The following is a 15,912-nucleotide window of genomic DNA, read 5'->3' on the forward strand; positions in this document are numbered from 1 at the left end:
CCCGCCCTGCGAGCTAGCCGGCCAAATAAGAGGAAGCTGGTCACATGACGTCATTTGATGATGCGTCGCCTGCCGATCTGCCGATTTTCTTAAAGGGACCACGCAGAGTTTTTTTTTGACAGTTCATTTCTCAGTGTTTGACAGCATTGAAGTGCTGCAAACACTGACATTCACTGTACAAAGGTGAGACCTAGCACCCAGGCTCTCCAATGACTCCTTCCATAGGCTAGAACAGATGGCAGCTGCAGGTGAGGTTACAGAAGCAATTTGTCACTGGTGAGAGAGGTTCTCCCAATGAGGTGGGACTAGACAGCCAATTCAAAACCTGTTACCTACAGAAAAATGTAAATGCATTAAAAATGATTTTCCCAACATTTTCTTACCTCTGAAACTCACCAGTGCACCATTGGATCTTTCATACCACTTCTGCAGTTGTCATCAATGCAGAAACATTACAGCAGACTCACAACATGGCACACTTACCTGGCGTGGCGTTCGGATGTTGGGGAACATGAGGCAGAAGTGGCAAAATTGAAAAAGAGCCTGTTAACAAGTATCAATACCTTTTAACATGCAGGTAAGTGGCTATAATCCTCTTCCTGCCGCTAGGTGTCGGGTCCATGCGCAAATCGGAGACCCGACACTTGAGAAGCTTGATTGGCGGCGTTGCAATTTTGACAGCGTTCCTGCCTCCAATCCCGCACTTTGAGGACCGGCAAAATTACGGCCTTGGTCTTCAAAGGGTTTCACTACCTTTACTTAAAGATTCTAATGATACACCATGGAATGGTAGGATATTAACTCCTGTTATGTCTTAGACCTGGTTTACTAGCCTCACCTTCATTCGATGACTGTCCATTAACCCAGCTGAGATTAGCATCAAACTGTGTGTGAGTGTAAACCCACTTCATACCACTCTGCACCACAGTTCAGTATCTCACCAGCACCAGGCTACCCTAAATCAGAAACATTCTGGACATCCTTAAAGAGTTTACCCCGTCTCCACCTCCCTTTGATGCCAGGTAATCAAATATGTTAGAACAAGAGTTTTCTCTTACTGTATATTGTTGAGAATATAGAATGCAAAAATAAGGTAACAACTCGCTCCGCATGGCCAAGGACCCTGCCAACCTAAAATGGAGGACCCTGTTAGCTTAAAATGGTGGTGCAATGTCGACATCGCTGAGTCACTTGCATATTGTGAGAGATGATCATGTTAATTCAAGAAACTGAAGGCAGCAGGAAGTAAAATGCTAATATGGCTGGCACCCACGATGTCACACCTTGCTGGTGGAACAATGTAGGGTGGAGTGCAAAGGGTATACTGACAATAGGCGATCCGAAAACACATTACCATGCATTACCATAATGATTAGGTGATTGTGAAACCATTACCTGCATATTTTCTATATTATAAACCATTCAGTGAACTGTGACTTCTTTATTTCAAACTGCCAGGCCAGGACATCACTTTAAACTGTGTACGTGCCTCGCTCGGGATTGGTGTAGAATGTACGATGTGTTAATGTCTTTTCAAAAGTAAAGTATAATAATGTGACCCACTGTATGAAAGATTGCTTGCTCTGGTGGAACCTGTCGAGACTCTGCTGGAGTCAGAACGGTGCTGTATCAGAGTAAGTCTCCCGGGACAACAGAATAAAACAACTGTTGAACTAAACCAGTATTCGACTCAGTGTTTGTACTGAACCAGATTGAGGACCAAAAAAATCCGTTTCAACATTGTGACCACCTTTTTCGCCTCCTTATGCTGAAAACTGTCTGATTTGCAGATTACATTGCAAGGTGCTGCAAAATCCCATTCCTGAACACTCAGGAAATAGTCTGTGGACCAGTTAATACCGTGTGTTCTGTTCGGATGTATCCCTGGTTTATATTCCATATCTATTATTGGCTGTGCACATGTTGTACGGCAGATCACCTCCAGAGAGTCTCCAAATTCCACAGCTGAGGGGTTTGTGTCGATCCAAACCTCAAATCCAGCCACGTTTGCTGCCAGGGAAAGAAATCACAATAAATCATAGAATCATAGAATGGTTACAGCACAGAAGGAGGCCATTTGGCTCATTTAGCCCGTGCCAGCTCTCTGCTAGAGCACTTCAGCTAGTCCCACTCCCCTGCCCTTTCTCCGTAGCCCTGCAAATCTTTTTCCTTCAGGTATTTATCTAATTCCCTTTTGAAAGCCACGATTGAGCCTGTCTCCTCCATCCTTTCAGGCAGTGCATTCCAGATCCTAACCACATGCTGAGTAAAAAGTTTTTCCTCATTGGTTCTTCTGGTTCTTCTGTCAATCACCTTAAATCTGTGTCCTCTGGTTCTCGACCCTTCTGCCAATGGGAACAGTTTCTCTCTATCTACTCCGTCTAGACCCCTCATGATTTTGAACACCTCTATCAAATCTCCTCTTGACCTTCTCTACTCTGAGGAGAACAACCCCAGCCTCTCCAGTCTATCCATGTAACTGAAGTCCCTCATCCCTGCAACCATTCTCGTAAATCTTTTCTGCACCCTCTCTAAGGCCTTCACATCCTTCCTAAAGTTCGGTGTCCAGAATTGGACACAATACTCCAGTTGTGGCCGAACCAGTGTTTTTTACTCCAGAGAGTCTCCAAGTTCCACAGCTGAGGGGTTTGTGTCGATCCAAACCTCATATTCAGTCACGTTTGCTGCCAGGAAACAAATCTCAGTAAATGCAGGGATATGGAATCCATTCAACATAGGACCTGTTGAGAGTAGCTCCCCGAGGTAACTGTGCATTCCTGGACCAGAGTTCTTTGAATGAATGGGTAAGTGAAATAAAGAATAGATTTGCCTTCCAAAGCTAGGCTTTATTAACTTTAAAATCTGCAGCACATCTTTCCACATCCAGTCCCAACCAAAACTGGAAAAGAACTGAATTTAAGGTGGCCACCACACATCATGTGACATCAACTACCAATGATATTACAACATATATCCCAAGGCAGTTAACAAACAACCAATCACAATACTTTTACTAAACAAGGAATAATCACCACATTCACCCCTCCTTTTAAAATATACTCCAACCTAAATAACCTTTACAATTTATAATTAATTATTTACAACTAAAACTATGCACAACAAGAGTAAAACTGTTTACATGACACAATACTAAGTGAACAACAACAAATAATAACATTGCACATAAGTATTAAGTATCTCTCAACTAAAACAATATAATATAATATTTCAACAATTTTAAAACATTACTATCAATTTAAAAGTCCATTTTCAATCGGTCGACCGGATATCTTGTTTGTGTCGACCTTCTTAACCTTGGTGAAATTCCTTGCCCTCCCACACCAGAAGGCACAGAAGTATCTTCAGCAGGAAGGCTATCCATATCCCGATTTTCAACGGTTTCCGGATTAGAAATCCCATCAGAAGGTAAACTGGGACGGTCATAAACATCCATCAAGGGCTGACTAATAGAAGTATAATTATCTGCAATCGGATTGGAGACATTCGTAGTACCTGTAACAGCATCCACATTATCTAAATCATGACTATTGTTAATATCCTCAGAAGAGGGCTGGCCACCACAAGGAGCCAAGTCTTTAATTGAAACGGTACTTTCTTTCCCATCTTGGAATCGAATATGAGCATATTGGGAATTTGCCTCCAACAGCTCCACCTCCTCCACTAAAGGATCATATTTTGACAATCTAACATGGCGTCGAAGCAGCACAGGTCCCTGCATAGTAAGCCATGAAGGTACCGAATATCCTGTAGTAGATCTCCGCAGATAGTTAAAGAGCCTTTCATGGGGGGTCACATTAGTAGCCGTTGAAAGCAATGATCTAATGGAATGCAGGGCATCAGGCAGTCCTGCCTTCGATCTAGTTTCTTTTCTCTCCAGTTTTGAAGAAGGGTCAAACCCGAAACGTCGGCTCAAATTTCTCTCCACGGATGTTGCCTGACTTGCTGAGTTTTTCCAGCATTTTCTGTTGTTATTACCATTTCCCACTGTGTATTCTTAAGGTTCCGGGATGTCAAAGCCAACATAACTGCCTTCCAGATCACCCCATTGTATCGTTCGCACTGTCCATTACCCTGGGGATTATACGGGGTAGTTCTACTAGTAGAAATTCCCCGACTCTGAAGGTATTCCTTCAACTGGGAAGACATAAAAGAACTTCCCTGATCCGAATGGATATACGCAGGCATCCCAAAGATGACAAAAAGTTGAGTCAGACATTTGATAACTGTAGCAGCTGATACATCTGCACAAGGAAAAGCAAAAGGGAACCTTGAAAACCCATCCACAACAGTAAAAATATATCGGTTTTGAGTAGTTGAAGGAAGAGGCCCCTTAAAATCGACGCTCAAACGTTCAAAAGGAGAAGTAGCCTTTATAAAATGAGCTCGTTGAGGCTTAAAGAAATTCGGTTTACACCGAGCGCAGATAGAACATGATGAAGTCATCCGCTTGACGCCTTCAACTGAAAAGGGCAAATTCTTACTGCGTACGAAGTGTATCATCCTCGTAACCCCAGGATGACATAAGGCATTGTGAAGATTAATAAGCGTATCTCCGTGAATCACAGAACAATAAGCCCTGACAGTGCATCAGCAGCAACATTATCCTTCCCCGGACGATAAACTATGTCAAAATGAGAGAGACAGTGAGAGTACCAGGAGAGAGTAGAGAAAGAGAATTGGGAGATAGACGAGACAGAGAAAAATGGGAGTAGAACACAAAAAAGAGCAAGAGAAATGTGAGAGGGACTAGAACAGGAGGGGAACTAGAGAGATAAACAGGAGAGGGATGAGAGAGGACTAGAGAAAAATGGGAAAGGGACTAGAGGAGAGAAACAGGAGAGGGATTACGCCACTGTGGCATTTCACTACTCACAAAAAACAACCTCCAGGGCTCTCTGAGTAAAGGTGGGTGTTTAGTACCAGACAAGAGTGAATCAATCCCTTTTACCCAGTGTGTACTGTACATGTACAGGAGCTGACACTGAGACACACTTAAGTCTTACAGCAGGGAGAAATGTATTTAAACTCTTGCAACCCCTGTAATTTAACTTTTTAGAGTCTGGGCAACAATCCTTTGTTAAACAGTTCCTCCAACACTGGTACTTACTTTGGATCCAGAAAGCCAGCACTGCAGGGATAATGTAGTTGTACACTGCTCCCTTATCCATTGTAGCAAGAATAAGAAACATGGACGGTTCAGTTTGAGCGCAAACAATCCAAGGCAGTATAAGACTGTTTAACCACGAGATTGTAACTGAAGATTTTAACACACACAACATTTTGTGAGAGGGTTTGTCGGCTGTGTGCTGTATAATTGATAACAACCGTTTTACTTTATCTGCAAGTCGCACCCTCTGTTCCTCAGTGTGAACTAGATTACACCACTCAAAAATAGCAAGGAAGGTTGAATGTGAAGTCCTAGGGGGAAAAATTGGGTGACGCCCATTTTGGGCCACTAACGTCACCGAGACGCTAATTGTAGCGCCCCGAAAAAGTTAGCACCCTTCCACCGTAAATTCAGTAGTAGGGCCCCAAGCAGGAGGCAGGGCGGTACTGGAAGTGCTGCACCTCCTTCCTGGGGCGCTACTACTGAAATTTACGGTGCTACGTGCAGCAGTGTCATGCGTGTCGGCACGTAGCACTGCATCATTGCAGGCCTCCTCCACTGATTAAAGGGACGGGGCCTAGCGCTGTGCGCACCGGGGCCCTGCTGGACCAGCGGGGAGCGGGGAAGAGGAGTGCCGGGCTGAGCGATCGCGGCCAGCACCCTGAAGAAAAAAGGGGAAGGGGCAGGTGCTGGCAGTCAGCCGAAATAAAAATGGCTGCCCGACCCCTGCCCTTTAAGTAGCGCCACCGCTGCAAAAACGCCCCCTGATCCTGTTGGACATATCATCCGGCGATAGGTCAGGGGGCGCAAGGGAAATTTGCAGCCGGGCGCAAGCATGGTGCTGCGCATGATGATAACGTCATCGCCGGCGGCGCAGGGCACTACCGGCTACCGCTAACCTCACGCAGAATTTCGCAGGAAGCGTTAGCGGCGCCATGCCCGGGAGCTAAGGGATTTGTGCCCTGTTACTGCCCCCTGGGGGTGCTAATGAAAGGCGCAAACCAACCCAATTTTTCCCCTAAAGTTTAGAGTGTGGGGGGTAATCTCCTGCCAGGCAGGCATCAAATCCCTTTAGACATTATCCTGGCTGCACTTGTCAAGATCAATGGCTGCAAATTCCTGTCTTCATTTCTGTCTGGTTTCAAACCGCATGGGTTTCCACCTGGACAGCCATCAGACGTCACGGGTCTCTACCTGAACAGCTATCGGGGGTCACGGGTCTCTACCTGAGCTGCTATCGAGGGTCACGGGTCTCCACCTGAACAGCTATCAGAGGCCACGGGTCTCTACCTGAACAGCTATCGGGGGTCACGGGTCTGCACCTGAACAGCTATCGGGGGTCACGGGTCTCCACCTGAACAGCTATCGGGGGTCACGGGTCTCCACCTGAACAGCTATCAGAGGTCACGGGTCTCCACCTGAACAGCTATCAGAGGTCACGTGTCTCCACCTGAACAGCTATCGGGGGTCACAGGTCTCCACCTGAACAGCTATCGGGGGTCACAGGTCTCCACCTGAACAGCTATCAGAGGCCACGGGTCTCTACCTGAACAGCTATCAGAGGTCACGGGTCTCCACCTAAACAGCTATCAGAGGTCACGGGTCTCCACCTAAACAGCTATCAGAGGTCACGGGTCTCCACCTAAACAGCTATCAGAGGTCACGGGTCTCCACCTGAACAGCTATCAGAGGCCACGAGTCTCTACCTGAACAGCTATCAGAGGTCACGGGTCTCCACCTGAACAGCTATCAGAGGCCACGAGTCTCTACCTGAACAGCTATCAGAGGTCACGGGTCTCCACCTGAACAGCTATCGGGGGTCACGGGTCTCCACCTAAACAGCTATCAGAGGTCACGGGTCTCCACCTGAACAGCTATCAGAGGTCACGGGTCTCCACCTAAACAGCTATCAGAGGTCACGGGTCTCCAGCTGAACAGCTATTGGGGGTCACGGGTCTCCAGCTGAACAGCTATCAGAGGTTACGGGTCTCCACCTAAACAGCTATCGGGGGTCACGGGTCTCCAGCTGAACAGCTATCAGAGGTCACGGGTCTCCAGCTGAACAGCTATTGGGGGTCACGGGTCTCCAGCTGAACAGCTATCAGAGGTTACGGGTCTCCACCTAAACAGCTATCAGAGGTCACGGGTCTCCAGCTGAACAGCTATTGGGGGTCACGGGTCTCCACCTGAACAGCTATCAGAGGTTACGGGTCTCCACCTGAACAGCTATCGGGGGTCACGGGTCTCCACCTGAACAGCTACGGGGGTCACGGGTCTCTACCTGAACAGCTATCAGAGGTTACGGGTCTCCACCTGAACAGCTATCGGGGGTCACAGGTCTCCACCTGAACAGCTACGGGGGTCACGGGTCTCTACCTGAACAGCTATCGGGGGTCATGGGTTTAGAAATTTAGAAACCTGAAGGAAGAAACACGCAGTTCATGATATCAATAAAAATGTTAACAAGGTTTCAAAATGTCATCAAACACTGCCATGTGGAAATGGAGTACAGAACAGGAAGGTTGGACAGAGACCTTCAAGGTGCTATGTCTCTGAGGCGGAGTCTAACTTGGCCTCCGAGAGCAGCTCAGCTGGAGACCCGTGACCTCTGAGAGCTGTTCAGGTGGAGACCCGTGACCGCTGAGAGCTGTTCAGGTGGAGACCCGTGACCTCAGAGCTGTTCAGGTGGAGACCCGTGACCTCTGAGAGCTGTTCAGGTGGAGACCCGTGACCTCTGAGAGCTGTTCAGGTGGAGACCCGTGACCGCTGAGAGCTGTTCAGGTGGAGACCCGTGACCTCTGAGAGCTGTTCAGGTGGAGACCCGTGACCTCTGAGAGCTGTTCAGGTGGAGACATGTGACCTCTGAGAGCTGTTCAGGTGGAGACCCGTGACCTTCGAAAGCTGCTCAGGTGACCAGGGACCTCCTTTTGTCGCACCTATGTGTGCTGGTCGCTGTTGGATGGTCAATAGGAGAGGTCTGATTTTCCATCACTGAAATGGCTATTCTTGGGTTTACAGAAGGTCAGGTCCTAAGTGTTGTTGAGGATATAGAGTTGACCTTCTTTGTATTATATTTATATTATACTGAAGCTGGTGGAGCAATCAGTTAAATGCACATCGAAAATATCCTTTTTCTTTCCATGCCAATTTTCCTTCCTCCCCTCCTGAAGGCACTGAGTGACTCTGGCTAGGTCGCTTCCACGGGCTCCATTTGCCCTCCTTACCCAAGTGACCATTATTCATATATTAAGCCAGATGGTGGTGTATGTGTGCAACAATGGAAGAGTCCACTCCAATCAGAAATGTACCTTGTGGATCAGTGCCTCTCATTAAGGATCAGCACACAGGTTTAGTTTGGAGACTCTTAGATCTGCCCCATACCAAAAACCATTAACCCTGGCAGCCAAATTGGAATCACATCTGTAGGCTCTGTATCCTTGTATTCTGTTCTTTCAATAAATGTCTTGATTTAATCAGATCTCTGTTATCCCTGAAACATTGGACTTTTCCTTCAAAATATACGTTATTAATATTTTCCTCTCTCTTTTACTATTCCTTACATTTTTTTTGCTCTTTCGTCCTTTCCCCACATTTACTTCTAAACACTTTCCCCGTGGTCCAGGCATCGTGCCTTAGTATTCCCTCCAATGGACCTGATGTCTATTGGAGGGAATACTAAGATTGTTGAGGTTGTTGGACTGATCAGGACTACTAAGGATCCTGCCGAGCTCCCCCTCTCTAACCCGGAGGTACTGAGCCCTGTTGTAGGAGTCAGCCATACTGACACTCAGCACGGACTGAATCAATCTGGGGTCTACTGTATGGCTTAGTTACTGGTTTTGTCTGACAAGACTGTTTTGCCTTTTCATTTGCTTTACTTGAATTTATAGATTAATACAAGTCAGAATCGGGGGAATTTATAATGGGGAGCAAAGAAATGGCTGACCAACGAAATACATATTTTGGTTCTGTCTTCACAAAGGAGGACAGAAATAACCTCCCAGAAATACCGCGGAACATAGGGTCTGATGAAAGGGTGGAACTGAAAGAAATCAGTATTTGTAGGGAAATGGTGTTAGGAAAATTGATGGGACTGAAGGCCGATAAATCCCCAGAGCCTGATAATCTACATCCCAGGGTACTTAAGGGAGTGGCCCTAGAAATAGTAGATGCATTGCTGGTCATCTTCCAGAACTCGATAGACTCTGGAACAGTACCCATGGATTGGAGGGTAGCTAATGTTACCCCACTATTCAAAAAAGGTGGCAGAGAAAAAGCGGGGAATTATAGACCGGTAAGCCTGACATCGGTAGTGGGGAAAATGCTAGAGTCCATTATAAAAGATGTAATAGCAGAGCACTTGGAAAGCAGTGACAGGATCGGACAAAGTCAACATGGATTGACTAATCTACTGGAATTTTTTGAGGATGCAACTGGTAAAATAGATAAGGGAGAACCAGTGGATGTGGTGTATTTGGACTTTCAGAAGGCTTTCGATAAGGTCCCGCATAAGAGGTTAGCGTGCAAAATTAAGGCATGTGGGATTGGGGGCAAGGTATTGACTTGGATAGAGAACTGGTTGGCGGACAGAAAGCAAAGAGTTGGAATAAACGGGTCGTTTTCCGAGTGGCAGGCAGTGACTAGTGGGGTACTGCAACGATCGGTCCTAGGACCCCAGCTGTTCACAATACATATTAATGATCTGGACGAGGGAATTGGATGTAATATCTCCAAATTTGCAGACGACACAAAGCTGGGTGGGAGGGTATGCTGTGAGGAGGATGTCGTGAAACTCCAGTACGATTTGGACAGGTTGGGTGATTGGGCAGAAACATGGCAAATGCACTATAATGTGGATAAATGTGAGGTTATCCACTTTGGTGGCAAAAACAGGAAGGCAGATTATTATTTGAATGGCAATAGATTGGGAGAAGGGGAAGTGCAAAGAGACCTGGGTGTTCTTGTGCACCAGTCGCTGAAGGTAAGCATGCAGGTGCAGCAGGCGGTTAAGAAGGCAAATGGTATGTTGGCCTTCGTAGCGAGATGATTCGAGTATAAGAACAAGGATGTCTTGCTGCAGTTGTACAGGGCCTTGGTGAGACCACACCTTGAGTATTGTGTGCAGTTTTGGTCACCTTACCTGAGGAAGGACGTTCTTGCCATGGAAGGAGTGCAGCGAAGATTCACCAGGCTGATACCTGGGATGGCAGGAATGACGTACGAGGAGAGATTGTGTCAATTGGGCTTATACTCACTGGAGTTTAGAAGATTGAGAGGGGATCTCATCGAAACCTATAAAATTCTGTCAGGTCTGGACAGACTAGATGCAGAAAGGATGTTTCTGATGGCCGGGGAGTCCAGAACCAGGGGTCATAGTCTAAGGATAAGGGGTAAGCCATTTAGGACTAAAATGAGGGGGAATTTCTTCACCCAGAGAGTGGTGAACCTGTGGAATTCTCTGCCACAGAGGGCGGTGGAGGCCAGTTCATTAAATATATTCAAGAAAGAGTTGGATATATTTCTTGAGGCTAAAGGGATCAAGGGATATGGGGAGAAGGCAGGGACAGGGTACTGAATTTGAATGATCAGCCATGATCTCATTGAATGGCGGAGCAGGCTCGAAGGGCCGAATGGCCTACTCCTGCTCCTATCTTCTATGTTTCTATGTAATACATTTTCTATTTGAACATTATTGTAAAATTCCTATTTGAAAAATAGATGTTTTGAAGTACTACTGTTTGGTCTGGCAAACTCATATCTAAATATCTTGCCTGTGTGTGTGCGTGTCTGTATATGTGTCTGTCTGTGTGTTCATGTCTGGGTGTGTGCAGGTGTGTGTGTCTGTGTTAGTGTATGTGCGTGTGTCTGTGTGTGTGCCTGTGTGTGTCTGTGTGTGTGCGTGTGTCTGTGTGTGTGTCTGTGTGTGTGCGTGTGTGTGTCTGTGTGTGTGCGTGTGTCTGTGTGTGTCTGTGTGGGTGTGCGTGTGTCTGTGTGTGTGTCTGTGTGTGTGCGTGTGTCTGTGTGTGTCTGTGTGGGTGTGCGTGTGTCTGTGTGTGTGCGTGTGTCTGTGTGTGCGTGTCTGTGTCTTTGTGTGTGTGTCTGTGTGTGTGTCTGTGGGTGTGCGTGTGTGTGTCTGTGTGTGTGCGTGTGTCTGTGTGTGTCTGTGTGGGTGTGCGTGTGTCTGTGTGTGTGTCTGTGTGTGTGCGTGTGTCTGTGTGTGTCTGTGTGGGTGTGCGTGTGTCTGTGTGTGTGCGTGTGTCTGTGTGTGCGTGTGTCTGTTTGCGTGTGTCTGTGTCTTTGTGTGTGTGTGTGTGTCTGTGTGTGTGCGTGTGTCTGTGTGTGTCTGTGTGGGCGTGTGTGTGTCTGGGTGTGCGTGTGTCTGTTTGCGTGTGTCTGTGTCTTTGTGTGTGTGTCTGTGTGTGTGTCTGTGGGTGTGCGTGTGTGTGTCTGGGAGTGCGTGTCTGTGGGTGTGCGTGTGCCTGAGTGTGTGCGTGTGTCTGTGTGGGTGTGCATGTGTCTGTGGGTGTGCGTGTGTCTATGCGTGTGTTTGTGTGGGTGTGCGTGTGTCTGTTAGTGTGTGTGCGTGCATGTACACGCGTGCACGAATATTGGGCGAGCACAGGATCAGGCATGACAGCCAAATAGTAAAATAACGAAATTGCTGAGTCTTTAATATAGCATGTGGTGAATAACTATGTCTGCAACTTTAACATCTCATGTGCTGTCGGTCAGTTATTCCCACAGTAATTACATTTCCTATTTGTATATTTAGAGTGCACACACAAATTCATTTCATTACTCCTTTAACAAACGTGTTTCTTCTGCTGGTAACTCGGGTCATTCCATCTAACAGTGCCACCGCCAGCAATACCGTGGCACTGCAGGCAATTCTTTTTGATTTTTGTTGCCCATAAACTTTATGCAAAATCTTTAAGTACAAAGAAAATACTCTGGCACTGTGTAAATCTTGGGGTTCACACTGTGCATGAGATTTAGTGACAAAGCTCTAAATGTTTTCCTACAACTGAAAGGGTTATCGGCAGAGCTGCCAACACCGGATATTTCCTCAGCGTGAGTCGCAAGCCATACACCTGACATAAGAACATAAGGATTAGGAGCAGAAGTCGGCCGTACGGCCCCTCGAGCCTGCTCCACCATTCAATTAAAATCATGGCTGATCTTCGAGCTCAACTCCATTTCCCTGCCCGAACTCCATATCCCATGATTCCTCTGGAGTCCAAAAATCTATCGCTCTCAGCCTTGAATATACTCAAAGAGCAGGATTTTCATTGGGCCGTGGAGGCGGGATTGGAGGCGTGCGGGGGGTTAAAATTGCAAAAACTGGCAGGCGGGCCCAAGCCCGCCTCCAAGCAATTTTCATTAATTCGTGTCTAGTGGTCCCGCCTCCATCCTGCCTCCAAGAGGCGGGATAGGCCGTTAAGGCCCTTAACATGCACTAAATTGCCTCTATTATGCCATTCTGAAAGGCTTTTGTGATTTTAACCCTTTTCCCACGTGGAACACGCCTGTTCTGAAACAACGACGGTGAAACCTGGCGGGAGCACAATTGGATTGCTGACTATCAGCTGCAGCTCCAGCATTAAATAGGAGATTTGATCAGCCATCATTTGCAGGTGGCAGGACTTTGTTGTCTCAGGTCTGGGGGAACTTTTAGAAGGCATAACCACAGCTGTGGAAGCTTGGAACCTGACACCCATCTCCAGTGTGACCTCCTGGGAAACCCATCTCGCCACCTTCACTGAGCGCTTCCTCAACTGAGGCATATACCAGAAGCATGGGAGCCATTTATTTCCTTCCCTTCTGGGCATTAGATGAGGACGAAGACCAGCTGCGGCACCAGCAGAACCAGGAACAACAGCAGCACCAACAGCAGCAGCACCAGCAGGAAGGCCAAGCTGCTGCTCACCCACCTGAAGCTGCACAGGCCAGAAGGGGCCAGCGCATGGAAGCCCTTCGGCGCAGGAGATACCCCCCAAACAGGGTCTACAGACACAGGGTCAGCTACCTCAACATGTCTGAGCAGCAGTGCCAAAGGCGGCTCCGACTTTCACAAGAGGTAGTGGGTGGCATCTACGCAATGCAGCAACAATACCTGCAGCCCAGAGGACTAGGTGGACAACCCTTACCAGTGGCCGTCAAAGTTACCACCGCACTCAACTTTTTTGTCTCAGGCTTCTTCCAGGGATCAGCAGCAGACATCAGCGGCATCTCCCAGGTAGCCACACACAAATGCATTACGCAGGTAACCGATGCCCTCTTTGCCATCGCGCACAATCACATCCATTTCACCAAGGATCAAGCAAGTGTCGCGGCGCATGCGGTTGGATTAGCTAATCTGGCAGGCTTTCCAAGGGTACACGGCATCGTTGACTGCACACATGTGGCCCTTAAGGCACCCCATCGCAATCCAGGTATTTTTGTCAACTGCAAGGGCTTCCACTCCCTCAACGTGCAGCTGGTGTGTAACCACAAGAAGGAAATTTTGCATGTTTGCACCAAGTACCCAGGCAGTTGCCATGACTTGTTCATCCTGCGGCAGTCTAATGTGCCTCCGCTCTTCAGTCCGCCAGACCAACTTAACAGATGGCTACTTGGAGACAAGGGCTATCCCCTGAGGACGTGGCTGATGACGCCGTTGAGGAGGCCATCCAGCGAAGCTGAGGAGCGCTACAGCTCCAGCCACATTTCGACCAGATCCATTATCGAGCAAACCATCGGTTTGCTGAAGATGCGCTTCAGATGCCTGGATAGATCAGGTGGAGCCCTGCAGTTCTCAGCAGCTAGAGTCTCCAGAATTATCGTGGTTTGCTGTGCACTTCACAACATGGTACAGCGTCGTGGTTTGCAGATTCCTGAGGACCAAGTGGCTCCTCACATATCCTCCTCAGATGAGGAGGAGGAGGAGGAGGAGAGCGAAAACGAACATCTTGCAGAGGCCCATCAACCAGCGGCAGCAGTACTCGAGAACATAGCTGCCCAGGATGCAAGGAACGCACTCATCCTGGCCAGATTTGCTTAGCCACTCAAGCACTTTTGCCTCACATCTTCTTACCTGAGCATCGACAAAGGCGAAGAACCAGCTGAATCCTATCAATTTGACCACCATACTGACAATTGCAAGTAATCCTAAGCCCTCAATGTGAAAGTCCCATTGGCGAAATGACACACGCCACAACTACAGCAGTAGCCATCAGATTTTTTATTTACATTATTCATCTGATGGCTTTTCCACATAAAACATCAAATTTCACCCAAGTGACTACCCTTGTGACTATTTGTGCAGTATCTTTCTCTTACGTGTGCTCCTACATGATGCTTCCCCTGTGGCTTCAGCAGATGTGGAGGCCCCTTGCTCACCTTCCTGCTGCTCCTGTCTCGACACCTTTGGCGGGCGTCCTCTGGGGTTGCGAACCTGTGAGGGCTCGTCAACAGTCTGCTGCTCCTGCGGCTGTGCAGGGGTTGAGACGCCGATCTCAATTGGGTGTGGACTCTGGTGGGGCTCTGACCGAGGGCTCTGCAGTGGCATGGAAGTGTGAGCGCTTGGAGAGCAGCCCCCACTTCCTTGATGTCTGCCCCAACTTCCCTCTCATGGGTCAGGTCCCCCTCAGCGCTTGCAAGTGGCTTGACAGCACCTTGCTGCACATCAGGGGGGCCATGGGGACCCGTATCTGCACTGGCAGTCCTACTCAGAAGGACTTCCATGAAGGTCTGGTTTCTCTGTTCAATAGATGACCATCGCTCCTCCAGAGATGTCATTCTATTTTGAACACTCACCATGTTTTCTGCACTCTGGCGACTTATCACCTCCATGGAGGTTGCCAACCATGCCTTGGTGATGCGTTCATGTGACAAAGACTCCACAAAGGCTCTGCTCATGTTCACTATGGACTCCACACTCGCAGCGACCCTGGAGACAAAACCTGCCAGAGACTCCTGCATCTGTTCCTGGAGTTCCAGCACCGCTGATCTTATGGATGGACCCAGAGGCAGAGGGTCGACATGCAGCTGAGCTGAGCTGGCAGAGTCCTGCGCCCTCTGACTAGGACTCTCCACTGCTGTCCCTGTCTCTACAATCTGCTGATGCTCACTTGTAAGCTGTGATACACCAGGTGACAACACTACTCTATGTCCCAACGGTCCCACCGAGGTGTGAGTGTCTGCGCTGGTGCTGGGTGCGCTTAATTCTGCTGACGCTGCGCCCTCAGAGGTTGCAGCTTCCTCTGAGGAGTCTTGATGTTCAGGCTCTTCCTCCCAGCTAGTGGGGATGGGTGCTGTCGATGGTCCTGCGGGGGAGTAAAGGAAAGAGTCAGAGATGTGATGCCAAGGTTACATGCACATTGCATATTGCAGATGATCATAAGTCCATCAGTTAGAGCTTCAGAATCATTATCAGCGACTCATGCAATGTCAATGAGAGAGATGTAAAACTATTCTGTCACCAGTTTGCTGTGATGCACCTGTCTGTCCGTCCCCCACTTGCGCATCTTCCTCCACTCCGACGATCTCCAGGACGGCCTCCTCCCAGGGGGTGAGGTGGGCTACTGAGGGTGGCCCTCCTCCTGTCCTTGCTCTTTCTCGCTTATTGTGAGCTCTCTTTTCCTGCAATGAGGGAGACAAGTGGCGGTTGAGTGAGAATGAAGGAGTAAGTGTAGAGAATCCATAGCATAGATACTTAGAAGGAGATAAAGATGGAGTGAAGTGGCAAGACCAAGGGCCCTCCCTGTGTGTTGTCAGTTGTTTTCATAGCATCACAGTGATAGGGA

General features: G+C 48.1%; 1 protein-coding gene across 1 annotated transcript in view; it reads right to left on the reverse strand.

The window, feature by feature from the left end:
* Positions 1-5,562, reverse strand: part of LOC147097782 (intercellular adhesion molecule 2-like) — a 97,164-nt gene extending 91,602 nt beyond the window's left edge. The window contains exons 1-3 of the mRNA XM_085971431.1: positions 5,129-5,562; positions 1,721-2,010; positions 645-703 (exon numbers count right to left, since the gene is read on the reverse strand). Coding sequence (XP_085827557.1) covers positions 645-703; positions 1,721-2,010; positions 5,129-5,300 — 521 coding nt within the window. The 5' untranslated portion in view covers positions 5,301-5,562. The remainder of the gene's footprint in view (positions 1-644; positions 704-1,720; positions 2,011-5,128) is intronic.
* Between the last annotated feature and the right edge of the window lie 10,350 nt (positions 5,563-15,912).

The sequence above is a fragment of the Somniosus microcephalus genome, chromosome 31, assembly GCF_052327205.1.
Source record: "Somniosus microcephalus isolate GS21.2 chromosome 31, FLI_Smic_1.0, whole genome shotgun sequence".
NCBI lineage: Eukaryota > Metazoa > Chordata > Chondrichthyes > Squaliformes > Somniosidae > Somniosus > Somniosus microcephalus.